Source organism: Pleurodeles waltl, chromosome 10, assembly GCF_031143425.1.
Source record: "Pleurodeles waltl isolate 20211129_DDA chromosome 10, aPleWal1.hap1.20221129, whole genome shotgun sequence".
NCBI lineage: Eukaryota > Metazoa > Chordata > Amphibia > Caudata > Salamandridae > Pleurodeles > Pleurodeles waltl.
This window is the reverse complement of record NC_090449.1, coordinates 498,966,392-498,994,274: the sequence shown is the minus strand read 5'-3', so window position 1 is coordinate 498,994,274 and position 27,883 is coordinate 498,966,392. Positions and strand designations below refer to the sequence as shown.

At 47.3% G+C, this 27,883-nt stretch overlaps 1 protein-coding gene across 5 annotated transcripts in view; it reads right to left on the bottom strand.

Annotated features, from left to right (window-relative positions):
* Positions 1-27,883, bottom strand: part of SMARCC1 (SWI/SNF related BAF chromatin remodeling complex subunit C1) — an 845,345-nt gene that overhangs the window by 397,610 nt on the left and 419,852 nt on the right. For all 5 annotated transcript variants that reach the window (XM_069210868.1, XM_069210871.1, XM_069210870.1 and 2 more), the window contains exon 18: positions 4,108-4,221. In XM_069210868.1, coding sequence (XP_069066969.1) covers positions 4,108-4,221 — 114 coding nt within the window. The remainder of the gene's footprint in view (positions 1-4,107; positions 4,222-27,883) is intronic.

Below are 27,883 nucleotides of genomic sequence, written 5' to 3'. Positions count from 1 at the left end.
CAGAGTCTTCTGTCAAGCGTTGAGTTTTTCCTGAAGACGCTGGAGGATCGGCTGCTCTAGATCCTCAGACCCCGCAGATGATGGTGTTCTGGGTGTCTGGCAACTCAACACTGAGGTAATCTTTGGCTTGTTGGAACCAAAGCCAAGTTATGTTTCAAAGCCAAAGGTGTCTTCGAAGCAGATTTCGGCACTTGTGTCATGAGAGTTGTCAGTGCTGAAAAAGCCTGTGGGTTGTACAGCAGTTCTGGAACCGGGGATTTGCTCAGTATGGGCCTTCTGACAATGCCGAAAGGTGGCCCGCAGGTAGTGGTGGACTGGAAGCCTGAAGTTTGGCTTCAGGGCTTGAAGCTCATCCATCACTGGGGCAGTGGGCGGCGTGTGTATTTTGTCTGTGTACAGCTGGTGAGTGAGAGGGTGTACTCAGGCTTGAAGGCTTGCCCCTGTGATGTGCTTCAAGGACTTGGTACTACTCTAACGCTGACTCAGAGTGTGAGCTCGGTTCCAGGCTCAACTATAGGGGCTTCTCTCCCGAAGACCAGCCTCTGGCTCCTCCTCAGTGTCTTGTTCTCTGAAAAAGTAGGGATTGTTGTCCTGTTGGTGCTCCATTTTGTTGCTGAGCAAGTCACCGATGGTGTTGATAACTTAAGTCTTCTTCGAGAGAAATGCAAGCAGGCAGAACAGGCATCCACATCGTGCTCTGGGGAAATGCAGAGGTTTCAAACCTGGTAGTCAGTCCAAGGACTCTTGGAGTGACAATGAGGGCAAAACTGAAAAAGGAGTTATTTTCATCACAGAGTCCTCATTCTTGGGGAGAGAAAAAAACAGAAGACGAGAAACAAGGCCCAGAGAGGGGCTCGGAGTGCAAAAATCAGTAGCTGAGCCTAACAGAGGTCGTGATGAGAGCAACTGAAGCAAACGTAGGTTTTTCGTGCCAACGGGACAGGATAGACTGTAAAAGCCTAACAAAAACCACAAGTTTTCAACTCAGAACCCAATGGGTAACACGTCCAAACCAGATGGCAGAAAGAAAACAATTTGACAATGAAGCTGATGCTCATGCACGTTATCATTCAAAGGAGTCGTCACTATATGTCACAATTCGAAAGACTTCTTCGAAGTAAAACAAAAAAAAAGTTGCACACGCCCAAGCCTAACACTAGATGGTAGGAGTACACAGAGCATATGTATTTACAGCTATACAAACCACAAACGTACGCACTCTGCAAGTCCAGTGTCACTATCCATTTTCCTGGGCCAACTGCAGGCAGGATCTGAACTCAAGTAAGCATTTTGAATTTGTCCTTTCACAAGAGGCGTTCAGGGGTCGTAGGCACACGGTAGGTTGTTTCTTGGGACGAGGAAATAGCAAGAATAACAACCTCTGTATCTAAATCCAGCGCCCCCATGGCACATTTTTCAAGCAACAGACATAGTTCCCATAACAGGATCGACAGATGTTCTGCTGAAATTGAATCTGGTGTATGAGGAATACTGGGTGGGGAGGAACACGTTTGAACAAGTTGTAAGAACCTGCCATCACGTGATGGATTGCCAACCCTGGAGAAAGCACTCAATCCCACCCTCCCGGGTGGGTGTGTGCAACCAGGGAAACTAAACCAGTTTGTTGGTTGTAGCAGCGAAATAGGAGTTGGGAGATTGGTGCCACTGCAGGCCTCCTGTTGTCTGCCAGAAACACAGCCCAAAAATGACTGGCATGTCTGTTGCATCACTAGCTATACACCAGTCCTCTTGAATACCCCCTAAACGTCCAGAATGTGTGCACAAATTGTTTGTTAAAGGTAAGCAGCCCCAAGGAACATTATGTGGCTCTGCTATCCCTCAAGTGTTCTAAAGTACAATCTAAATTATCTCAGAAGAGGCAAGACCAATAAAAAAGCATGTTTATTAGCGAAGCCTGTACACCAGCAAAGAACCCAGTAGACCGCATCTAGGTATGCTTACGAAGGACTGCCCTCATACAAACTGCCCTGCCAATGTGATCAGTTGTACCCAGATCAGATAAGCTATTTAGCTGCATCCTGCCCAACATGCACAGTCTGATCTAAAGAGGCCTCGAGACTGTCAGCACTATTTTACGGGTCAGGTCTCAAACGGCATAAAGGTACGATCGCAGGGCCAAACTGAATATGAGTTTGCCAAAGGCATTTATCAGTTTCTATTCTATATCCAGACAACTGGTTGGAAATGAATCAGGTTTCACTATACTGATTGAGGCCTGTACAATAAGACTTTGGAGTGTGGTGATTCGTGAAAATTCTAGGTCACAGGTTGCTGGCCTTTGATTCCTGGCCACCTGCCTGTTCACAGGCAGAACATGGTTTTCATAAAGTAGTCATGAGACTATCTGTAAGGGCACATTAAATGAGAGCAAGCACTCAGAATCAGTAGTGTTCATGCGGTTAGATTTCATAAAAACATTTGTGTTAGTCTCCATGGAGGGCGTTTTAGAAGTCTGACCGCTCTCTAAACCATTACTGCAAGTGAGGAACTTTCTTCCATTTGTGACCCATGAGGAGAGTCCAGCTTTGTCCGAGGCATGATATCAAGCTCACTGGCATTCTGCGAATATAGGTACAAGGAATCATAAGTGTAATGAGGAGGGAGGGAGCAATCCCTTCACTTCCTCATAACCATCAATGTCTTGGGTTGTACCCTGCTCTGGCACAGGGTCAAAACTGGAACAGAAAAGAGAATAGAGCCTCTGCTGATAGCTGTGAGCAACAGAGCATAGTGTTATGGCCCAGGTGCATGACAACAGGTGCAATTTTCTATTCTAATTGCATGACCTTAGTCGAGATTGAGCAGACGTCTGCATGTGATCAGATATGTTCATCTGCCCCAAATCATTCACCGGCATGGTGGTATTTTACCGCTAAGTGTGGATCTTGCAGCTGTTGTGAAAGTTTGTATCAGAGTCCATACGGGCTCTGTAACAGGTTTAGATGTTGTTGGGGAGGGACCTGCCAGTGGTAAACCGACTGTGGGATCATGCAGTTTCATGGGGCCTGAAGGTGCACTACAGGGATCCGGAAGTGCACTGATAATTTGCACCAAGGCCTTTCTCAAGGGTCTGATCTGCTGCTGGGGCGACAACGGCATGGAAAAACAGTGTCTCGCAATCAACTGAGGGGGATTGGCTCTGTAGCCAGACACCACGTTTGAGCGCAACTCATATCTTGACACCTTCATGCTTTCTCTTTGGGCTCAAGTCATGGGATGTGGTTGAGTCCTGCTTTGCTTTTTTATGCATACATGGGCACGTAGACTTACCTAAGAACTTCAAACTGGAAGTGTAATGGTTTCAGGAATGGCCCTAGACTAAGAACAGGCCGGACACTTAGAGCAAGACAGACGGGAAGGCCGAGCTGTCTTGTTTTCAGTAACATACAACTTGCCGCCCAGTCTCAAATCATCTGCAGCTGCACAAGACCTTGTGCGGGCCCGTGAACCAACATCTGCTTCTTGCAGTCAAAGTATACCTTGAACACTGTAGATTTCTGTGGGGATATTGTTCCCAAGCTCACTATGGAAAAATTTCGGAGTTTGAAGACCAACAATATTGGGAGCAGAGCTCCAGATCCACATCAGAAGACACAGAAAGAAAGGAACAGATAAGAAAAGATTGGCAGCACGCAGGGAGGGTGCTTGTATGCAGCTCCGCCCAGTCACATTCAAGGCTTTATGCAGCCAGAAAGGAGCTGCAAAACACCACCTAGCAGCACATGAGTACTACTACAAAAGGTTCACTGAATCGAGTCTGGCACAAGAGGGATATTTTAAGCGGAGGATTCCTCTGGTCGCAGTAACCTTCTGGATGCTGACTTTTATTAATTTACAATAAGGTGTACTGAATAATCACACACTTCTTTACTGAATATTCACACTCTTTACTTCTCTTTATGATGTGGCCAGGTAATCGCTGCTTGGCTATCAGAATGACAGAAGCATGCAAATCAATGAAACCCAAAGCTGAAGAACTATTTTATCAATATGAGAATTTCATGTTATAGGATTTAATTTGGACAAGGTAAAATTGCACATTCTGTTTTTGCATGACACTTCCAGCACAGACATCTATTAACGTACCTTTGCTAATGTCTTTTTTGAGTATATGTCTGTGCGCAGACCAAAGTTTTGCAGATCAGTAGGCTTGTCCTTGTTTTTCTCTGGGAAATTTAACATCTGTTGTGAAGCAGGAGTCTGAAAATATAAATAAACATCAAGAGAACGAAAAATTAAAGACAGATATCAGGCACATTTTTAAAACATGAGCTTGATTTTATCACTTCTCGAGCCAAGTTCCATGTCCAACAGTTAAGGGAAGAGGAAATTCAAGGCAACAAAGAGGCAACTTAGCAAACGTTTCACACTGTAATGTTACATTAACTTCAAATTGAGAGCGAAGTCAGGCTTAAGGCAGCAAGTTGTTTGATCTCTTGTAGTATCAGCTTTGATCATACCATTCAGGAGCTGGCACAACTGAGGGCTGAATGTACGAACAATAGTAATAGCGACTACCAAACTGTGAATTGTTATTACTAATGTACAAAGTGGTTATTTAGTCCCTGTTCCCTAATCAGCGATTCATAATGGGTCGCAAACAGACATAGCTCTAATTATGTAGATCACAATTTGTGACCCACTAGGATTCGCTGCCATCACAGGGATGGTGACCTGCTGGGGTCAACAGACCACCATCTCGGATTACTTTTGAATAAAGCAACCTTTAAAAAAAAAAAAAAAGCAGCCCGTTTTCTTTAAAAGAAAATGGTCTGTGTTTAAAAATAAAAAATAAATGTTTAATTTTTACTTTTTAAGAGTAGGCAGTGCTTCCATATCTGCCTTAAAAATATTTTTTAAACATTATCAAAGGGGAAGGAATCCCACGAGGTCCCTTCCCACCTGCAAATGGGCTACCACCAACTTTGAATTGGTAGTGAAGTGTCAACATTTTGCAGCCACATTTCAGTCGCAAAACATCAGCACATGCTGTTCAGATTCCCTATGTGGAAGGGATGCTATGAAGATGCCCCTTCCAAACAATGACTCTCTTTTGGGTCGCAAACCAACACTGTGATTCGTTAACAAGTTATTGAATCGCAATTTGCTGTTAGTACTTTTTAAAAGGCACTTTTGAGGTAGCTAACACCCTATTCTGTGAATCGGGGCATCTACGACTGTAAAAATGCTTTGTACAATTATCCCCAAAAGAGGTGCCTCTACCTAGACGTGGACCAGCACCTTGTAAATCTGCCTTTCGATGGGGACCACCTATTCAGACTTAAAGTTGACACTATGCTACAGAAAATAAAAAGGACTTTAAAACTGCCAAGGAGATAGGTGACCGCCAGTTCCTTCTGGCAAACGATCTTTACAGAAGCAACAGTCAAAAGGTGGGTCCAAACCCACTTTTCCAGAACCAAGTCAGTCCTTACCACTGGCAGCAACATGTTAATCACTAACAGTGTAGCAGAAGTTAGTCATGGGGGTCCTTTAGAGAGAACAGTTCCAAGGGCACTTCCAGTAATGTAACCTCTACCTCCACGAACGGACTTGCCTTGTATGCCCCCTTTGATCACACTACTCCTGTAGAGGTCAGAATCAGGGGTTTCTTCCCTGTTGGCAAGATCACCACAAATCAAAGTTTCTATCCTCCACTAAGCACGGTTACTGCTTGGAGCTAGTTTTAACCTCACCAAACATCCTACCATGCACGCACACTCTCAACTAAGGACATCACACCTCACTACAAGAGGTGGTTCAGGTGCTCTTACTAAAGGGAACCACAGAGCCAGTGCACCATCAACATCAGGGCAAAGATGTCTACTACTTATACTTCTGCATTCTCAAAAATCACTGCTCCCTCAGGCAAATTCTCAACCTCTGTCCTCCCAACATATTCATTTTGCCCGAATATTTTCAAATGATCACCCTAAAGGATGTCATCCCCCGGCTAGAGGAAGGGGACCTCATAGCCACATTCAACCTGAAGGATGGCTACATTCACATCCTAATTCATCCAACTCATAAGCACGACCCACACTTAATGTTAAATGGTTAACACTACCAGTTCAAGGTTCTTCCCTTGATTGGCCCTACGGCCCAAAGGGTGTTCACTAAGTAGCTGCTCAGCCCAGCAGGGGAGGAACTTGCATCGTCCCCTACCTAAATGGCTGGCTGATCAAAGTAACAAGAAAACCAGAGTGCCTAGCCCACACCCAGACTAAGTTTCCTCCTACGCCATCTGGTGTTCACCTTCAACGCTACCAAACAGCACTTGGTGCAGCTGCAAGTTCAACCTTTCCTAAGGTCTGTCCTAAACACAGCAAAGCTTACATAGCGCTCAAAGTGTACAGGCGTTCCAACAGCTTTTGATTCTTTTTCAGCCACTTGGTCCACTTCCATTTCACAATGTAGTGTGCCTTCTTAGAAAGATGGCCTCATGCATTGCCCCATACCAGGCTCCATATGTTTCTGCTTCATGAGTGCCTTTGAGGCCAGTGGTCACAAGCAGAGGGTCAGTTGGAAGATAGGGGCCAGAGACCACTGCTATCTGTAGTGGTGGAACAGCATCAATCTGTTGCGGGACAGGCCCTTAGCAGACCCAGTTCCACAGATGAAAATCACCACAGACTCCTTGTTTGCCAACTAGGGAGCACATCTCAACGACAAGACAGTCCACAGCCTGGGGCCATCTCATTAGTGACGTCTCCACATCAGCCACTTGGAACCGTTAGCTATTCATCTAACTAACAAAGGCTTTCTTCACAAGATACAAGGGAAATTGCTCTTGCGTGCACAGACAACATGACTGCCATGTTCTACCTACAAAAGTAGGGGTACACACACATACATACTCCCCTCAGTTGTCTGCCCTAGCACTGAGGATGTGTAATCGGTGATGGATGGCCCAAGTACATCTCCTAGCAGACTATCTTCCGGGAGGGGACAATGACATTGCAAGCCTGCTCAGAAGGTCACAACAAGCCCACGAATGGGAGCTTCACCAACAAGTACTACTCCTATTTTTGAAGATGAGGTGTAGGAAAGTACTGTCTTTATGGCTTAATTACCCCCACCTTTTGCCTGTTGTCAGTGTATTTGACTGTGTTCACTGGTAACCTGCTAACCTGGACCCCAGTGACAGTACTTTCTCCATTTAAATTTGGTTCCTTGGACCACACGCTACACATTTGGCATACTGGTGCCCCCTTGTAAGTCCCTAGTATATGGTACCCAGGGCATTGGGGCACCATGGGTTCCCCTTGGGCTGCAGCATGTATTATGCCACCCATGGGGTGCCCATGCAAAGTGTATCTGCAGCCCTGCCATTGCAGCCTGTATGAAAGGGTGCATGCACCCTTCTTACTACAGGTCACTTCACCAGGTCACTGTAAGTCACCCCTATGGTAGGCCTTCCTGCCCAGAGCACAGGGTGCAGGTACCTGTGTGTGAGGGCATCCCTGCATGAGCAGAGATGCCACCACAAACTCCAGCTCCATTTTCTTGGACATCATGAGTGTAGGGACGTAATTTTACGCATGTACTGGACACAGGTCACTACCTATGTCCAGCTACATAATGGTAACTCTGAACCTAGGCATGTTTGGTATCAAACATGTCTGAATCATACACCAATACTGTCCCCAGTTTTGGAAGTAGGGTTCTATGCACTCTGGGGGCTCCTTAGAGGACGTCCTACAAGCTTTCTGGGTTTTTCCAGGCGGCCCAAGCTGCTGCCAACCCCCAGACTGGGTTCTGCCCTCCTGCTGCTTGATATGATTAAACCTAGGAAGGCAGAACAAAGGATTTCCTTTGGGAGAGGGGGGTAACACCCTCTCCCTTTGGAAAGAGGTATTACATAGCTTGGGAGGGGTAGCCTCCCCAAGCCACTGGTATGCTTTTTAGGGCACATTTGGTGCCTTTGTGCATAAACCAGCCTGCACCGGTTCAGGGATGTCCAGTCCCTGCTCTGGCGTGAAACTATACAATGGAAAAGGGTGTGACCACTCCGCTGTCCATCACCACACCAGGGGTTGTGTTCAGAGTTCCTCCAGAGGGTCCCTTGATTCTGCCTTCTTGAATCTAAGCTGAGCAGAGGCCTTTGGGAGCATCTGAGTAGCCAGGTCAGGCAGGTGACGTCAGAGCCCCCTCCTGATAGGTGGTCATCTGGGTAGGTGACCAATCTCCCTTTCAGGGCTATTTAGGGTCTCCCTTTCAGGTGGACCCTCAGATTCGGCTTGCAGGATTACAGCAGGACTCCTCTGGAACCACTACTTTGACTTTTGGCAACTGGAACTGCAACCGGACCCTCCAGGAAATTCTGCTTGCAACATTGTTTTCATGGCTCTTTCCAGCTTCAGCAACATTTCCCCGGCTGTGCATCCTCTGAGAGCGGCAAGTCTTTAGTCTGCACAATAAGGAATAAGGCATCTCCCTTGGAGTGAACGAGTCACTTCCCTTCATCCGCAAGCACCAACTGCAATGATGACTGGTTGCTTGGGTCCTCCATCACAGGTGGTGGTCTGGAGTAGTCCTCTTGGTCCTCTCCACCAGCTCCCCAACACTGGCAAAGGTAAGCCCTTGCCTTTCCACAGAGGACAGTACCCCTGTGCACAGCATCTCTTGCAGCTACCAAGGCTTGTTTGCATCTCCTCCAAGGGATCTTCAGGCTCTGTGTAGCCCCAGCATTCTTCCCTGCGATGCACAGCCCTCTGCGTACTTCTCCTGCGGCATGGGATCCTTCTTCAGTTGTGCTGCATGGGCACCTCTGCGACTCCTGGGTTCTCTTCCAGTGTGTCTCCTGTGGGGGATGCCTTTTCTTCTGTGGACTCTTCTGTGTTTTGGTACTGTGTTACTGTAATAAACAACCTTTACTTTCGTAACACTTAGTGTTTTATTTCATGTGTGTGAGTGCTGTGTGATTACAGTGGTATTGCATTGGCTTTGCAGGTCTCCTAGATAAGCCTTGGCAGCTCATCCACAGCTACCTCTAGAGAGCCTGGCTTCTAGACACTGCCTACACTACACTAATAGGGGATACCAGGATCTGGTATAAGGTTTAAGTACTTTAGGTAACCACCACACACAAGGTCAGCTTCCTACATGAGGCACCCCAAATAAAGAACTTTCCATCACAAAATGGCGAAACTTTGCCACCAGATTACCACACCTCAGTCCATAGGCAATTCTCGGTGGATGAAATGTTCAGGGTTCTTTGTGTATGCTTTTCCTCCTCTTTCAGTGATACAGCATGTGGTCAGGTAACTGAGGCAAACATCTCTCACCCTCATCCTGATGGCTATAATAGGGGCCAGACAACCTCTGTTCTTTATCCCTTTTGAGATGTCCACCATCCTTCAGGAGAAGCTCTCCAACTGGCCGAACCTTCTCACACAAAACCACTGTAAATAGAAACACCCACAACCCAAGCTGCTCAACCTGGTAATTTAGCTTCTGAGGTACTTGAATTTGGTTACCTTGATCTACCTCAAGAATGCATTGTCATTCTCCGGCTAGCTCATACACCTACTACATGACACTATTATTCTGCTAAGTGGGAAAATTGTATCCACTACTGTACTCCAAATGACATGAAGCCTTTTATGCCAACGATACAAGACCTTATTCTGTTACACCCCCCTCCCACCCTCAACACACACTTACAAAAATCTATAGTTAGCCTATGCATCAATTCAGCTACACCTAGCCTCTACTGCTTCATAAATGCAGAACAGGGAACACTCCCCGCTTTTCAAAATACCTGTAAATTAAGGTTTTTATTGAGAGCTGTAAACATGTCACTCCACCAACAGTATCTGCAGCCCCAGTCTAAAATCTTAATATTGTTCTCACCTGATGTACGAGGTCACCTTTTGAGCCTCTACATTTATGCAGCCTGCAATTGTTTTCTTCAAAGGTTGCCTTTCTTGTGGCTATAATGTCTTAGACCTAGCAGCAAACTACCGCTCCTTACACTGCAGCAACTGTTTTTCTAGGTCCACATTGATAGAGTGGTTCATAGAATAAATTCCAAATTCTTACTTAAAGCGGTCTAAATTCCAAATTCTTACTTAAAGCGGTCTCCCCATCCCACCGTAACCAGACAATCGAGTTCCCAGTCCTGACTTAGTAACTGAAAGAGCTCTCCATACACATTATGTCAAGTGTGTGCTCATGTATTATATAGAGAGAACTAAGTCCTTTCAAAAGACAAAACATGTCTTTATGGCCTTTCACAGACTCATAAAGGTCACACCATTTTTTATACCGACTTCTAGCCACAGTTTTCTCAGCTTCTGAATATTTTCCAGGCATCAAACTAGATACGGAAACTCTTAAACAGTACCTGTGCTGAAAGGTGATGCTGTTCTGCTCAGGAAATGACGTGCAGAGCCTATACAGTCACCACTCCCGACCGATGACCATAAGTTCCTTTTTATCTGCACCACTACACACTGATCTGGAGATCCCACTCGTCAGATACTCTTACATCTATAGTTTCATGAAATTTCTACAGTGTTCAAGGTATGTCTCCAAGTAAAACAATGGCTTTTAAGCCCTGTTGGGATTGTTGTTTGTGACAGATCCCAATTAGGTGTGCATGTGGTGCCTGAGATCATGCCACTGCTCAAGGGCCTGCAGCAATTGCATGCCAGTGACACTGAAGACCATCACAAAATGCAATAAGAAGACTGCATCGGAACCATTCCAATTCCCACTCCACATCCTAGGTCTGCTCACAGTCCTGTTCCCTGGAGTCAGAATCACTCCAGACATCAGTCTTCATTGTGCTCCAAATCCTCAGGTAAGATTACGAAACGTAATAAGTTGAAGTGGAATTCCACTCCCTCATGTCACTCACATTGAGCAAGTGCAAGGGGCATCACTCCTCTCCATCTCACTCTCCAAGTAGGTCACTTCCCAGCCGATCCCACAACAGGTTCTGGCATAGCTCGAGTTTCGAGGGCCTTCAGCCATGCTGCCTCAGATCGAAGAGTCCTGTGCAGCTATGCTCTAGCTCTCACAATCCCTTCCAAATCCCTCTGGTACGCCTTCAGGCCCCAATGAGTTGAGAGGCCTTTCATCTGAGGTACCACCAGCAGGCTTCACCCTCAGCGCCAGCTGGACATTCTACACTTGTCTTGCTTCTGACTCCACTGCAGGTGTCACAACCCACGCTTGCCCTGGGAACATCAATGCCGATGACAACCTCAGCACCTGAAGAGGTGGCCTGAACATCCTCTCTGATGCAGTCACTGCTCTCATCTCGACTAAGTAGGAAACTGCCCTTTTTAACATGGTCACATCCACTTTTTGCCACCGGTTCTGAGGTTTTTCGACGGAAGGTTCACTGGGTCCCTGCTAATCAGAACCCCATTGCCAGTGCTCTTTCCCGAAATACGAATTAGTGTGCTAATTAGTAACAATTAGTAACAATTAGTAACAATTAGCACACACATTAGCACCTCTGAAAGTCCCTAGTAAATAGTACCCATGATGCCTGGTGCCTAGAGCATGGGTACCAAAGAGGGTTTCTAGGGGCTACAGCATCTATTCTGTCCCCCTAAAGAACTCCCCACCCCTTACAAATTGATGCAGACTGCCAATGCAGGCTGCATGACATTGTGTAAACCATATGTGATAACACATATCATGGCACCCTCAATGTGTGCCCTGCCAAAGTCCCTGCAAATAATATCTGTAAGTTACCCCAACAGCAGGCCTTAAAGCCCTAAGGCAGGGTGCGTTATATTTAATGTGAGGACATATCTGCATGAGCAGATATGGCGATGTGATGTCTAGTTTGATTACTAGATATTACAAGTGAACAGGGAAGCTATCTTCAGGCATATACTGGGATCTGGTCATTATTAGTTACTCAGCTATATAATGGCCTCACTGAAACCTATGGTGTTTGGTATCAAACACCTCCTCTTAATAAATCCATACTGGTGCCAGTATTGGATTTAATATGACATGCACCGAGAGGTGCCCCCTTTAAACCTACAAGTGGGCTGGCTGGCACTGACCAGCCTGAGCCCCGAGACAGGCTTCCGATCCAATGGAGGAGAGTCAGCGCTCTCAGAGGCCAGAAACCCGGCATGCTCGGGAGGAAGGTGTTATCAACTCCTCCAGCAGGATGGTTAGTAAATCAATATATCTGGGCTGGAGGCTTCAAAGCCTCTGCCTTACTTTGATATGAGTCCCCGGCTTCCCCCTGACCTGGGGAACGCCAATCCCTGCCACGAAGCCCATTTGGCACCAGGACAGGTGGGAAATTAGCTCTGTAGTAGGCATATTGCACCTCAAAGCTAGGCATACCCTAAGGTGGGCTGCCTGATGTGCTCCACAAAAGAAGGGTCCCACCATCTTCTTTTTGGTGGAATTAGGAACTCTGGGACAGGGTTATGCCCACTCCCCACAGGAAGTGGTCTTATAGGGGCAGAGTGGCCCTAGGGGTAGGTAGCCCTTTGGCTATTACACTTGACTCCCATTAACGTCCCTAAATTCAGTATTTGGTAGGAACCCTGACACCAGGAACTCAGATTCACTGTGGACTAGCTGTGGACTTCAAGCCAAACCCTGTCTGTCTGCTCCTGTCCCGACAACTGCAAAGACCAGACTCGTCCTGCATCTGTCCACCTACCCAGAGACTTGGATGACTGCCAGCAATACACCAACCAGTCATCATCTCCCTTGAAGTGGAGGAGCCACTTCCCTGCACCAGCAGACCCTGAGTGCAAATGCTCAGTCCCCCATTTTGTTTATCATCGGGTCCATCGTGGGAGAAATTCACCAGGAAGAAGATACAGAGTGACAGGCCAGCCACATTGACTCATCCAGTCTTCGAGACGCTGAGCCTGCCTTTTGCATTACCTTTTTCTGACTGTCTTGGATAATGACTGCGATCCGGGTAATGAGTTTGCACAGCCCTAACAAGATGACAAATGGTCCCTGAAAAACAGTTTGGCAACAGGTTCCCCCTGCCTCTCCCAAGGGCCAACCCGTAACACTTCTCCCCACACGCAGGCTTCTATTATGTGGCTCAAAGCGGTCTGAGAGACAGATCAAGTGTGCAACCGTGAACATGCGCAGGAGACTTTGGGCAACAAACTGCCAACTTTCTAAACGTTGCACATTGCAAAAAGTTTCCTTGATTTCAACTCACTCATTAAGTCGGGCTTAATGTGACAAGATGTTTGATACCTTATAGTACCAACATTACTAGTCTTTGTGACAAGTAAGAAAAGCTGAGGAGTTTACTTGTAACTCTGCGCTCGCCAATGAGGCTACTGGTCTTTTCCACAGTAAATTCATTTGCAGGTTTTTACTGTTGGAACATCTAAAAGTAAAATTTTCTAATATACAGCAACCTGCAATAGGACTTGATAAGTCTGCCTTATAGGTGACTTATGTATTAAAAAAGGAGGATTGGACTTTGCCATCTAAATCAACAGCAAGATCGAGTTAGTTTAAAAAAAAACTGTTATTCCAGTCTCCAGTGGCAAACTAGGATCCATGTTTTATCTTTTAAAGAGCCTAGACAGAGTTGTTCTTAAAGATGCAGGTGTCAGGAACAACTACATTGCAGGCTCAAGAAGTTCCAGGAGCAGAGGGTCTTCTTGAGACCATGCTCTTTGATGTAGGGTGTCAAAGAGGACAGATATAGTTGCAGTGGGAGATGGCATAGGAATGTTCAGCTTTTTTTTCACCTCTTACAACCACATTGTAGGAAGTTGGCTCTGTATGCACTATTTCAAAGTAAGGAATAGTATGCACAGAGTCCAAGGGTTCCCCTTAGAGGTAAGATAGTGGCAAAAAGAGATAATACTAATGCTCTATTTTGTGGTAGTGTGGTCGAGCAGTAGGCTTATCCAAGGAGTAGTGTTAAGCATTTGTTGTACATACACATAGACAATAAATGAGGTACACACACTCAGAGACAAATTCAGCCAATAGGTTTTTGTATAGAAAAATATATTTTCTTAGTTTATTTTAAGAACCACAGGTTCAAATTCTACATGTAATATCTCATTCGAAAGGTATTGCAGGTAAGTACTTTAGGAACTTCAAATCATCAAAATTGCATGTATACTTTTCAAGTTATTCACAAATAGCTGTTTTAAAAGTGGACACTTAGTGCAATTTTCACAGTTCCTAGGGGAGGTAAGTATTTGTTAGGTTAACCAGGTAAGTAAGACACTTACAGGGCTTAGTTCTTGGTCCAAGGTAGCCCACCGTTGGGGGTTCAGAGCAACCCCAAAGTCACCACACCAGCAGCTCAGGGCCGGTCAGGTGCAGAGTTCAAAGTGGTGCCCAAAACACATAGGCTAGAATGGAGAGAAGGGGGTGCCCCGGTTCCGGTCTGCTTGCAGGTAAGTACCCGCGTCTTCGGAGGGCAGACCAGGGGGGTTTTGTAGGGCACCGGGGGGGACACAAGCCCACACAGAAATTTCACCCTCAGCAGCGCGGGGGCGGCCGGGTGCAGTGTAGAAACAAGCGTCGGGTTTGTAATGGAAGTCAATGGGAGATCTAGGGATCTCTTTAGCGCTGCAGGCAGGCAAGGGGGGGGTTCCTCGGGGAAACCTCCACTTGGTCAAGGGAGAGGGACTCCTGGGGGTCACTCCTCCAGTGAAAGTCCGGTCCTTCAGGTCCTGGGGGCTGCGGGTGCAGGGTCTCTCCCAGGTGTCGGGACTTTAGGTTCAAAGAGTCGCGGTCAGGGGAAGCCTCGGGATTCCCTCTGCAGGCGGCGCTGTGGGGGCTCAGGGGGGACAGGTTTTTGTACTCACAGTCTTAGAGTAGTCCTGGGGTCCCTCCTGAGGTGTTGGATCGCCACCAGCCGAGTCGGGGTCGCCGGGTGCAGTGTTGCAAGTCTCACGCTTCTTGCGGGGAGCTTGCAGGGTTCTTTGGAGCTGCTGGAAACAAAGTTGCAGCTTTTCTTGGAGCAGGTCCGCTGTCCTCGGGAGTTTCTTGTCTTTTCGAAGCCGGGGCAGTCCTCAGAGGATGTCGAGGTCGCTGGTCCCTTTGGAAGGCGTCGCTGGAGCAGGATCTTTGGAAGGCAGGAGACAGGCCGGTGAGTTTCTGGAGCCAAGGCAGTTGTCGTCTTCTGGTCTTCCTCTGCAGGGGTTTTCAGCTAGGCAGTCCTTCTTCTTGTAGTTGCAGGAATCTAATTTTCTAGGGTTCAGGGTAGCCCTTAAATACTAAATTTAAGGGCGTGTTTAGGTCTGGGGGGTTAGTAGCCAATGGCTACTAGCCCTGAGGGTGGGTACACCCTCTTTGTGCCTCCTCCCAAGGGGAGGGGGTCACAATCCTAACCCTATTGGGGGAATCCTCCGTCTGCAAGATGGAGGATTTCTAAAAGTTAGAGTCACCTCAGCTCAGGACACCTTAGGGGCTGTCCTGACTGGCCAGTGACTCCTCCTTGTTTTTCTCATTATTTTCTCCGGCCTTGCCGCCAAAAGTGGGGCCTGGCCGGAGGGGGCGGGCAACTCCACTAGCTGGAGTGTCCTGCTGGGTTGGCACAAAGGAGGTGAGCCTTTGAGGCTCACCGCCAGGTGTGACAATCCCTGCCTGGGAGAGGTGTTAGCATCTCCACCCAGTGCAGGCTTTGTTACTGGCCTCAGAGTGACAAAGGCACTCTCCCCATGGGGCCAGCAACATGTCTCGGTTTGTGGCAGGCTGCTAAAACTAGTCAGCCTACACGGATAGTCGGTTAAGTTTCAGGGGGCACCTCTAAGGTGCCCTCTGTGGTGTATTTTACAATAAAATGTACACTGGCATCAGTGTGCATTTATTGTGCTGAGAAGTTTGATACCAAACTTCCCAGTTTTCAGTGTAGCCATTATGGTGCAGTGGAGTTCGTGTAAAACAGACTCCCAGACCATATACTCTTATGGCTACCCTGCACTTACAATGTCTAAGGTTTTGTTTAGACACTGTAGGGGCACAGTGCTCATGCACTGGTACCCTCACCTATGGTATAGTGCACCCTGCCTTAGGGCTGTAAGGCCTGCTAGAGGGGTGTCTTACCTATACTGCATAGGCAGTGAGAGGCTGGCATGGCACCCTGAGGGGAGTGCCATGTCGACTTACTCATTTTGTTCTCACTAGCACACACAGGCTTGTAAGCAGTGTGTCTGTGCTGAGTGAGGGGTCTCTAGGGTGGCATAAGACATGCTGCAGCCCTTAGAGACCTTTCTTGGCATCAGGGCCCTTGGTACTAGAAGTACCAGTTACAAGGGACTTATCTGAATGCCAGGGTGTGCCAATTGTGGATACAATGGTACATTTTAGGTGAAGGAACACTGGTGCTGGGGCCTGGTTAGCAGGGTCCCAGCACACTTCTCAGTCAAGTCAGCATCAGTATCAGGCAAAAAGTGGGGGGTAACTGCAACAGGGAGCCATTTCTTTACACACATCATAAAAGTTGTCAGTTGTGTTAGACACAGAGAATAATCTCCGACAGAAGATCAAGGTCATAGTCCAGGAGGGGGATAATTTTTTGCATCATGACCTTCACTGACGGGTTGTATCAGGCCTTTTTTATCTAGAGTGGAATGACTTGCATCTTTCTCTTGATCTTCTTGGAGATCTAGATCTAGAGCGATGACCATGAGTCAAAAATGGACTGTCCTGTGGTCTTGTATGGACAGAAGGATAGGCCAATGGTAATACAGGTGGCACCATAATGAAAATGTCACTTACCCAGTGTACATCTGTTCGTGGCATCAGTCGCAGTAGATTCGCATGTTTTGCAATAGCTCGCCATCTGGTGTTGGGCCGGAGTGTTACAAGTTGTTTTTCTTCGAAGAAGTCATTCGGGTCACGGGACCGAGTGACTCCTCCTCTTGTCTCCATTGCGCATGGGCGTCGACTCCATCTTCGATTGTTTTTCCCCGCAGAGGGTGAGGTAGGAGTTGAATTGTAGTAATAGTGCCCATGCAATGGAGTGACTAAGTATGCACCTATTTAAGGTTGAGATGATACATATACAAATAGTTGAAGGTAACTTCCAAACTGCTACAGGCTCCCGGGGAGGCGGGTGGGCACATGCAAATCTACTGCGACTGATGCCACGAACAGATGTACACTGGGTAAGTGACATTTTCAGTTCAATGGCATCTGTCGCTGTAGATACGCATGTTTTGCATAGACTAGTAAGCAGTTATCTCCCCAAAAGCGGTGGATCAGCCTGTAGGAGTGGAAGTAGTCTGAAATAATGTTCTTAATACGGCTTGACCTACTGTGGCTTGTTGTGCGGATAACACGTCTACACAGTAGTGCTTGGTGAATGTGTGAGGCGTAGACCATGTGGCTGCCTTACATATTTCTTGCATTGGGATGTTTCCTAGAAAGGCCATGGTAGCACCTTTCTTTCTGGTTGAGTGTGCCCTTGGTGTAATGGGCAGCTGTCGTTTAGCTTTAAGGTAGCAGATTTGGATGCATTTAACTATCCATCTGGCTATACCTTGTTTTGATATTGGGTTTCCTGCATGAGGTTTTTGAAATGCAATAAATAGTTGTTTAGACTTTCTGATGTTCTTTGTTCTGTCAATGTAATACATCAATGCTCTTTTAACATCTAATGTATGTAGTGCCCTTTCAGCTACGGTATCTGGCTGTGGAAAGAACACTGGAAGTTCCACTGTTTGATTTAGATGGAACGGTGAAATAACCTTTGGCAAAAATTTAGGATTGGTCCTTAGGACGACCTTATTCTTGTGTAGTTGTATAAAAGGTTCCTGTATTGTAAACGCCTGAATCTCGCTTACTCTTCTTAGGGAAGTAATGGCGATGAGAAATGCCACCTTCCAGGTTAGGAACTGTATTTCGCAGGAGTGCATGGGTTCAAAAGGTGGACCCATAAGTCTAGTTAGGACAACATTTAGGTTCCATGAAGGAACAGGTGGTGTTCTTGGTGGTATAATTCTCCTAAGGCCCTCCATGAATGCTTTAATGACTGGTATCTTATATAGGGAAGTTGAATAGGTAGTATTTTAATGGAAGAGAAAGCCAGGTTAGATTTTTGTAAGTGAAGCAAGTAACCCACTACATGTTCTGGAGTTGTGTGTAATGGTTGTATTTGATTAATATGGCAGTAGCAAACAAACCTCTTCCATTTACTTGCATAGCAGTGCCTGGTGGATGGCCTTCTGGCTTGTTTTATGACTTCCATACATTCTTGGGTAAGTTGTAAGTGCCCGAATTCTAGGATTTCAGGAGCCAGATTGCTAGATTCAGCGATGCTGGATCTGGGTGTCTGATCTTTTGGTTGTGTTGTGTCAACAGATCTGGCCTGTTGGGCAATTTGATGCAGGGTACTACTGATAGGTCTAGCAGCGTTGTGTACCAAGGTTGTCTTGCCCAAGTTGGTGCTATTAATATGAGTTTGAGTTTGTTTTGACTGAGTTTGTTTACCAGGTAAGGAAGGAGAGGGAGAGGAGGAAAAGCGTAAGCAAATATCCCTGACCAGTTCATCCATAGGGCATTGCCTTGGGACTGTTTGTGTGGGTATCTGGATGCGAAGTTTTGGCATTTTGCGTTCTCCTTTGTCGCAAACAAGTCTATCTGAGGTGTTCCCCAGAGTTTGAAATAAGTGTTCAGAATTTGGGGGTGAATTTCCCATTCGTGGACCTGTTGGTGATCTCGAGAGAGATTGTCTGCGAGTTGATTTTGGATCCCTGGTATAAATTGTGCTATTAGGCGAATTTGGTTGTGAATTGCCCAACGCCAAATCTTTTGTGCTAGCAGGCTTAACTGGGTTGAGTGCGTCCCCCCTTGCTTGTTTAGATAATACATTGTTGTCATGTTGTCTGTTTTGACGAGAATGTATTTGTGAACTATTATTGGTTGGAAAGCTTTTAGTGCTTGAAAAACTGCTAGAAGTTCTAGGTGATTTATATGCAGTTTTGTTTGATGTACGTTCCATTGTCCTTGGATGCTGTGTTGATCGAGGTGTGCTCCCCACCCTGTCATGGAAGCATCTGTTGTAATTACGTATTGTGGCACTGGGTCTTGGAAAGGCCGCCCTTTGTTTAAATTTATGTTGTTCCACCACAGAAGCGAGAGGTAAGTTTGGCGGTCTATTAACACCAGATCTAGAAGATGACTGTAGGAAGTTGGCTCTGTATGTGCTATTTCAAAGTAAGGAATAGCATGCACAGAGTCCAAGGGTTCCCCTTAGAGGTAAAATAGTGGTAAAAAGAGATAATACTAATGCTCTATTTTGTGGTAGTGTGGTCGAGCAGTAGGCTTATCCAAGGAGTAGTGTTAAGCATTTGTTGTACATACACATAGACAATAAATGAGGTACACACACTCAGAGACAAATCCAGCCAATAGGTTTTTATATAGAAAAATATATTTTCTTAGTTTATTTTAAGAACCACAGGTTCAAATTCTACATGTAATATCTCATTCGAAAGGTATTGCAGGTAAGTACTTTAGGAACTTCAAATCATAAAAATTGCATGTATACTTTTCAAGTTATTGACAAATAGCTGTTTTAAAAGTGGACACTTAGTGCAATTTTCACAGTTCCTAGGGGAGGTAAGTATTTGTTAGTTTTACCAGGTAAGTAAGACACTTACAGGGTTCAGTTCTTGGTCCAAGGTAGCCCACCGTTGGGGGTTCAGAGCAACCCCAAAGTCACCACACCAGCAGCTCAGGGCCGGTCAGGTGCAGAGTTCAAAGTGGTGCCCAAAACACATAGGCTAGAATGGAGAGAAGGGGGTGCCCCGGTTCCGGTCTGCTTGCAGGTAAGTACCCGCGTCTTCGGAGGGCAGACCAGGGGGGTTTTGTAGGGCACCGGGGGGGACACAAGTCCACACAGAAATTTCACCCTCAGCGGCGCGGGGGCGGCCGGGTGCAGTGTAGAAACAAGCGTCGGGTTCGCAATGTTAGTCTATGAGAGATCTCGGGATCTCTTCCGCGCTGCAGGCAGGCAAGGGGGGGATTCCTCGGGGAAACCTCCACTTGGGCAAGGGAGAGGGACTCCTGGGGGTCACTTCTCCAGTGAAAGTCCGGTCCTTCAGGTCCTGGGGGCTGCGGGTGCAGGGTCTCTCCCAGGTGTCGGGACTTAGGTTTCAGAGAGTCGCGGTCAGGGGAAGCCTCGGGATTCCCTCTGCAGGCGGCGCTGTGGGGGCTCAGGGGGGACAGGTTTTGGTACTCACAGTATCAGAGTAGTCCTGGGGTCCCTCCTGAGGCGTCGGATCTCCACCAGCCGAGTCGGGGTCGCCGGGTGCAGTGTTGCAAGTCTCACGCTTCTTGCGGGGAGCTTGCAGGGTTCTTTAAAGCTGCTGGAAACAAAGTTGCAGCTTTTCTTGGAGCAGGTCCGCTGTCCTCGGGAGTTTCTTGTCTTTTCGAAGCAGGGGCAGTCCTCAGAGGATGTCGAGGTCGCTGGTCCCTTTGGAAGGCGTCGCTGGAGCAGGATCTTTGGAAGGCAGGAGACAGGCCGGTGAGTTTCTGGAGCCAAGGCAGTTGTCGTCTTCTGGTCTTCCGCTGCAGGGGTTTTCAGCTGGGCAGTCCTTCTTCTTGTAGTTGCAGGAATCTAATCTTCTAGGGTTCAGGGTAGCCCTTAAATACTAAATTTAAGGGCGTGTTTAGGTCTGGGGGGTTAGTAGCCAATGGCTACTAGCCCTGAGGGTGGGTACACCCTCCTTGTGCCTCCTCCCAAGGGGAGGGGGTCACAATCCTAACCCTATTGGGGGAATCCTCCATCTGCAAGATGGAGGATTTCTAAAAGTTAGAGTCACCTCAGCTCAGGACACCTTAGGGGCTGTCCTGACTGGCCAGTGACTCCTCCTTGTTATTCTCATTATTTTCTCCGGCCTTGCCGCCAAAAGTGGGGCCTGGCCGGAGGGGGCGGGCAACTCCACTAGCTGGAGTGTCCTGCTGGGTTGGCACAAAGGAGGTGAGCCTTTGAGGCTCACCGCCAGGTGTGACAATTCCTGCCTGGGAGAGGTGTTAGCATCTCCACCCAGTGCAGGCTTTGTTACTGGCCTCAGAGTGACAAAGGCACTCTCCCCATGGGGCCAGCAACATGTCTCGGTTTGTGGCAGGCTGCTAGAACTAGTCAGCCTACACAGATAGTCGGTTAAGTTTCAGGGGGCACCTCTAAGGTGCCCTCTGTGGTGTATTTTACAATAAAATGTACACTGGCATCAGTGTGCATTTATTGTGCTGAGAAGTTTGATACCAAACTTCCCAGTTTTCAGTGTAGCCATTATGGTGCTGTGGAGTTCGTGTTTGACAGACTCCCAGACCATATACTCTTATGGCTACCCTGCACTTACAATGTCTAAGGTTTTGTTTAGACACTGTAGGGGTACCATGCTCATGCACTGGTACCCTCACCTATGGTATAGTGCACCCTGCCTTAGGGCTGTAAGGCCTGCTAGAGGGGTGTCTTACCTATACTGCATAGGCAGTGAGAGGCTGGCATGGCACCCTGAGGGGAGTGCCATGTCGACTTACTCGTTTTGTCCTTACTAGCACACACAAGCTGGCAAGCAGTGTGTCTGTGCTGAGTGAGAGGTCTCCAGGGTGGCATAAGACATGCTGCATCCCTTAGAGACCTTCCTTGGCATCAGGGCCCTTGGTACTAGAAGTACCAGTTACAAGGGACTTATCTGGATGCCAGGGTCTGCCAATTGTGGATACAAAAGTACAGGTTAGGGAAAGAACACTGGTGCTGGGGCCTGGTTAGCAGGCCTCAGCACACTTTCAATTGTAAACATAGCATCAGCAAAGGCAAAAAGTCAGGGGGCAACCATGCCAAGGAGGCATTTCCTTACACAACCCCCCCCCAAACGAAAGAGGATGAGACTAACCTTTCCCAAGAGAGTCTTCATTTTCTAAGTGGAAGAACCTGGAAAGGCCATCTGCATTGGCATGGGCAGTCCCAGGTCTGTGTTCCACTATAAAGTCCATTCCCTGTAGGGAGATGGACCACCTCAACAGTTTAGGATTTTCACCTTTCATTTGCATCAGCCATTTGAGAGGTCTGTGGTCGGTTTGAACTAGGAAGTGAGTCCCAAAGAGGTATGGTCTCAGCTTCTTCAGGGACCAAACCACAGCAAAGGCCTCCCTCTCAATGGCACTCCAACGCTGCTCCCTGGGGAGTAACCTCCTGCTAATGAAAGCAACAGGCTGGTCAAGGCCATCATCATTTGTTTGGGACAAAACTGCCCCTATCCCATGTTCAGAGGCATCAGTCTGCACAATGAACTGCTTAGAATAATCTGGAGCTTTTAGAACTGGTGCTGAGCACATTGCCTGTTTCAGGGTGTCAAAGGCCTGTTGGCAGTCCACAGTCCAGTTTACTTTCTTGGGCATTTTCTTGGAGGTGAGTTCAGTGAGGGCTGTCACAATGGATCCATATCCCTTCACAAACCTCCTGTAATACCCAGTCAAGCCAAGGAATGCCCTGACTTGAGTCTGGGTTTTTGGAGCTACCCAGTCCAGAATAGTCTGGATCTTGGGTTGGAGTGGCTGAACTTGGCCTCCACCTACAAGGTGTCCCAAGTAAACCACAGTTCCCTGCCCTATCTGGCATTTGGATGCCTTGATAGAGAGGCCTGCAGATTGCAGAGCCTTCAAAACCTTCCTCAGGTGGACCAGGTGATCCTGCCAGGTGGAGCTAAAGACAGCAATATCATCAAGATAAGCTGTGCTAAAGGACTCCAAGCCAGCAAGGACTTGATTCACCAACCTTTGGAAGGTGGCAGGGGCATTCTTTAAACCAAAGGGCATAACAGTAAACTGATAATGCCCATCAGGTGTGGAGAATGCTGTCTTTTCTTTTGCTCCAGGTGCCATTTTTATTTGCCAGTACCCTGCTGTCAAGTCAAAGGTACTTAGAAATTTGGCAGCACCTAATTTATCAATGAGCTCATCAGCTCTTGGAATTGGATGAGCATCTGTCTTGGTGACAGAATTGAGCCCTCTGTAGTCCACACAAAACCTCATCTCTTTCTTTCCATCTGTGGTGTGAGGTTTGGGGACTAAGACCACTGGGCTAGCCCAGGGGCTGTCAGAGCGCTCAATGACCCCCAATTCCAGCATCTTGTGGACTTCCACCTTGATGCTTTCCTTAACATGGTCAGACTGTCTAAAGATTTTGTTCTTGACAGGCATGCTGTCTCCTGTGTCCACATCATGGGTACACAGGTGTGTCTGACCAGGGGTTAAGGAGAAGAGTTCAGGAAACTGTTGTAGGACTCTCCTACAATCAGCTTGCTGTTGGCCAGAGAGGGTGTCTGAGTAGATCACTCCATCTACTGTACCATCTTTTGGGTCTGATGACAGAAGATCAGGGAGAGGTTCACTCTCTGCCTCCTGATCCTCATCTGTTACCATCAACAGATTGACATCAGCCCTGTCGTGGAAGAGCTTAAGGCGGTTCACATGGATCACCCTCTTGGGGCTCCTGCTTGTGCCCAGGTCCACCAGGTAGGTGACCTGACTCTTCCTCTCTAGCACTGGGTAAGGGCCACTCCATTTGTCCTGGAGTGCCCTGGGAGCCACAGGCTCCAGAACCCAGACTTTCTGCCCTGGTTGGAACTCAACCAGTGCAGCCTTTTGGTCATACCAAAACTTCTGGAGTTGTTGGCTGGCCTCAAGGTTTTTGGTTGCCTTTTCCATGTACTCTGCCATTCTAGAGCGAAGGCCAAGTACATAGTCCACTATGTCTTGTTTTGGCTCATGGAGAGGTCTCTCCCAGCCTTCTTTAACAAGAGCAAGTGGTCCCCTTACAGGATGACCAAACAGAAGTTCAAAGGGTGAGAACCCTACTCCCTTCTGTGGTACCTCCCTGTAAGCGAAAAGCAGACATGGCAGGAGGACATCCCATCTCCTTTTGAGTTTTTCTGGGAGCCCCATGATCATGCCCTTTAATGTCTTGTTGAATCTCTCAACTAAGCCATTAGTTTGTGGATGGTAAGGTGTAGTGAATTTATAAGTCACTCCACACTCATTCCACATGTGCTTTAGGTATGCTGACATGAAGTTGGTACCTCTGTCAGACACCACCTCCTTAGGGAAACCCACTCTGGTAAAGATACCAATGAGGGCCTTGGCTACTGCAGGGGCAGTAGTCGACCTAAGGGGAATAGCTTCAGGATACCTGGTAGCATGATCCACTACTACCAGGATATACATATTCCCTGAGGCTGTGGGAGGTTCCAGTGGACCAACTATGTCCACACCCACTCTTTCAAAGGGCACCCCCACCACTGGAAGTGGAATGAGGGGGGCCTTTGGATGCCCACCTGTCTTACCACTGGCTTGACAGGTGGGGCAGGAGAGGCAAAACTCCTTAACCATGTTGGACATATTGGGCCAGTAGAAGTGGTTGACTAACCTCTCCCACGTCTTGGTTTGTCCCAAATGTCCAGCAAGGGGAATGTCATGGGCCAATGTTAGGATGAACTCTCTGAACAGCTGAGGCACTACCACTCTCCTAGTGGCACCAGGTTTGGGGTCTCTGGCCTCAGTGTACAGGAGCCCATCTTCCCAATAGACCCTATGTGTTCCATTTTTCTTGCCTTTGGATTCTTCAGCAGCTTGCTGCCTAAGGCCTTCAAGAGAGGGACAGGTTTCTTGTCCCTTACACAGCTCTTCCCTTGAGGGTCCCCCTGGGCCTAAGAGCTCAACCTGATAAGGTTCAAGCTCCAAAGGCTCAGTTCCCTCAGAGGGCAGAACTTCTTCCTGAGAAGAGAGGTTCCCTTTCTTTTGCTGTGTTGCAGTTGGTTTCCCAACTGACTTTCCTGTTCTCTTGGTAGGCTGGGCCATTTTTCCAGACTCCAGCTCTACTTTTTCACCCTGTGCCTTGCATTGTGCTCTTGTTTTCACACACACCAGTTCAGGGATACCCAGCATTGCTGCATGGGTTTTTAGCTCTACCTCAGCCCATGCTGAGGACTCCAGGTCATTTCCAAGCAGACAGTCCACTGGGATATTTGAGGAGACCACCACCTGTTTCAGGCCATTGACCCCTCCCCATTCTAAAGTAACCATTGCCATGGGATGTACTTTTCTCTGATTGTCAGCGTTGGTGACTGTGTAAGTTTTTCCAGTCAGGTATTGGCCAGGGGAAACCAGTTTCTCTGTCACCATGGTGACACTGGCACCTGTATCCCTCAGGCCCTCTATTCTAGTCCCATTAATTAAGAGTTGCTGTCTGTATTTTTGCATGTTAGGCGGCCAGACAGCTAGTGTGGCTAAATCCACCCCACCCTCAGAAACTAGAGTAGCTTCAGTGTGGACCCTGATTTGCTCTGGGCACACTGTTGATCCCACTTGGAGACTAGCCATACCAGTGTTACCTGGATGGGAGTTTGGAGTGGAACCTTTCTTGGGACAGGCCTTGTCTCCAGTTTGGTGTCCATGCTGTTTACAGCTATGACACCAGGCCTTTTTGGGATCAAAGTTTTTACCCTTGTACCCATTGTTTTGTGAAGAGGCTCTGGGCCCACCCTCCTGTGCAGGTTTTTGGGGGCCTGTAGAAGACTCTTTACTATTTTTAGTTTTGGTTGTCTCATCACCCTTCTGCTGGGGAGTCTTTGTGACCCCTTTCTTTTGGTCACCCCCTGTTGAAGTCTTGGACACCCTTGTCTTGACCCAATGGTCCGCCTTCTTTCCCAATTCTTGGGGAGAAATTGGTCCTAGGTCTACCAGATGCTGATGCAGTTTATCATTGAAACAATTACTTAACAGGTGTTCTTTCACAAATAAATTGTACAGCCCATCATAATTACTTACACCACTGCCTTGAATCCAACCATCTAGTGTTTTCACTGAGTAGTCAACAAAGTCAACCCAGGTCTGGCTCGAGGATTTTTGAGCCCCCCTGAACCTAATCCTGTACTCCTCAGTGGAGAATCCAAAGCCCTCAATCAGGGTACCCTTCATGAGGTCATAAGATTCTGCATCTTGTCCAGAGAGTGTGAGGAGTCTATCCCTACACTTTCCTGTGAACATTTCCCAAAGGAGAGCACCCCAGTGAGATCTGTTCACTTTTCTGGTTACACAAGCCCTCTCAAAAGCTGTGAACCATTTGGTGATGTCATCACCATCTTCATATTTAGTTACAATCCCTTTGGGGATTTTCAACATGTCAGGAGAATCTCTGACCCTATTTATGTTGCTGCCACCATTGATGGGTCCTAGGCCCATCTCTTGTCTTTCCCTCTCTATGGCTAGGATCTGTCTTTCCAAAGCCAATCTTTTGGCCATCCTGGCTAACTGGATGTCCTCTTCACTGGAGTTATCCTCAGTGATTTCAGAGTTGTTGGTCCCTCCTGTGAGGGAACCAGCATCTCTGACTATTATTTGTGGAGTCAGGGCTTGAGAAGCCCTGCTCTCCCTAAGTAGGACTGGAGGGGGGGAATTTCCCTCCAAGTCACTATCTTCATCCTCTGAGTTGCCATCCTCAGAGGGGTTGGCCTTTTCAAACTCTGCCAAAAGCTCCTGGAGCTGTACTTTGGTAGGTTTGGGGCCCATTGCTATTTTCTTTAGTTTACAGAGTGACCTTAGCTCTCTCATCTGTAGATGGAGGTAAGTTGTGGTGTCGAGTTCCACCACATTCACATCTGTGCTAGACATTTTGCTTCTAAAAGTTGGAATACTTTTTAAGAATCTACAACTGGTTCTAGAATCTAATTCAAACTTTTACAAACTTTTAAACTCTAAAAGAAATGCTAAACAGGATCTAACACAAGGCCCTAGCAGGTCTTTTAAGAATTTAGAAAACTTTTCAAATTGCAAAAATCAATTTCTAATGACAATTTTGGAATTTGTCGTGTGATCAGGTATTGGCTGAGTAGTCCAGCAAATGCAAAGTCTTGTACCCCACCGCTGATCCACCAATGTAGGAAGTTGGCTCTGTATGTGCTATTTCAAAGTAAGGAATAGCATGCACAGAGTCCAAGGGTTCCCCTTAGAGGTAAAATAGTGGTAAAAAGAGATAATACTAATGCTCTATTTTGTGGTAGTGTGGTCGAGCAGTAGGCTTATCCAAGGAGTAGTGTTAAGCATTTGTTGTACATACACATAGACAATAAATGAGGTACACACACTCAGAGACAAATCCAGCCAATAGGTTTTTATATAGAAAAATATATTTTCTTAGTTTATTTTAAGAACCACAGGTTCAAATTCTACATGTAATATCTCATTCGAAAGGTATTGCAGGTAAGTACTTTAGGAACTTCAAATCATAAAAATTGCATGTATACTTTTCAAGTTATTGACAAATAGCTGTTTTAAAAGTGGACACTTAGTGCAATTTTCACAGTTCCTAGGGGAGGTAAGTATTTGTTAGTTTTACCAGGTAAGTAAGACACTTACAGGGTTCAGTTCTTGGTCCAAGGTAGCCCACCGTTGGGGGTTCAGAGCAACCCCAAAGTCACCACACCAGCAGCTCAGGGCCGGTCAGGTGCAGAGTTCAAAGTGGTGCCCAAAACACATAGGCTAGAATGGAGAGAAGGGGGTGCCCCGGTTCCGGTCTGCTTGCAGGTAAGTACCCGCGTCTTCGGAGGGCAGACCAGGGGGGTTTTGTAGGGCACCGGGGGGGACACAAGTCCACACAGAAATTTCACCCTCAGCGGCGCGGGGGCGGCCGGGTGCAGTGTAGAAACAAGCGTCGGGTTCGCAATGTTAGTCTATGAGAGATCTCGGGATCTCTTCCGCGCTGCAGGCAGGCAAGGGGGGGATTCCTCGGGGAAACCTCCACTTGGGCAAGGGAGAGGGACTCCTGGGGGTCACTTCTCCAGTGAAAGTCCGGTCCTTCAGGTCCTGGGGGCTGCGGGTGCAGGGTCTCTCCCAGGTGTCGGGACTTAGGTTTCAGAGAGTCGCGGTC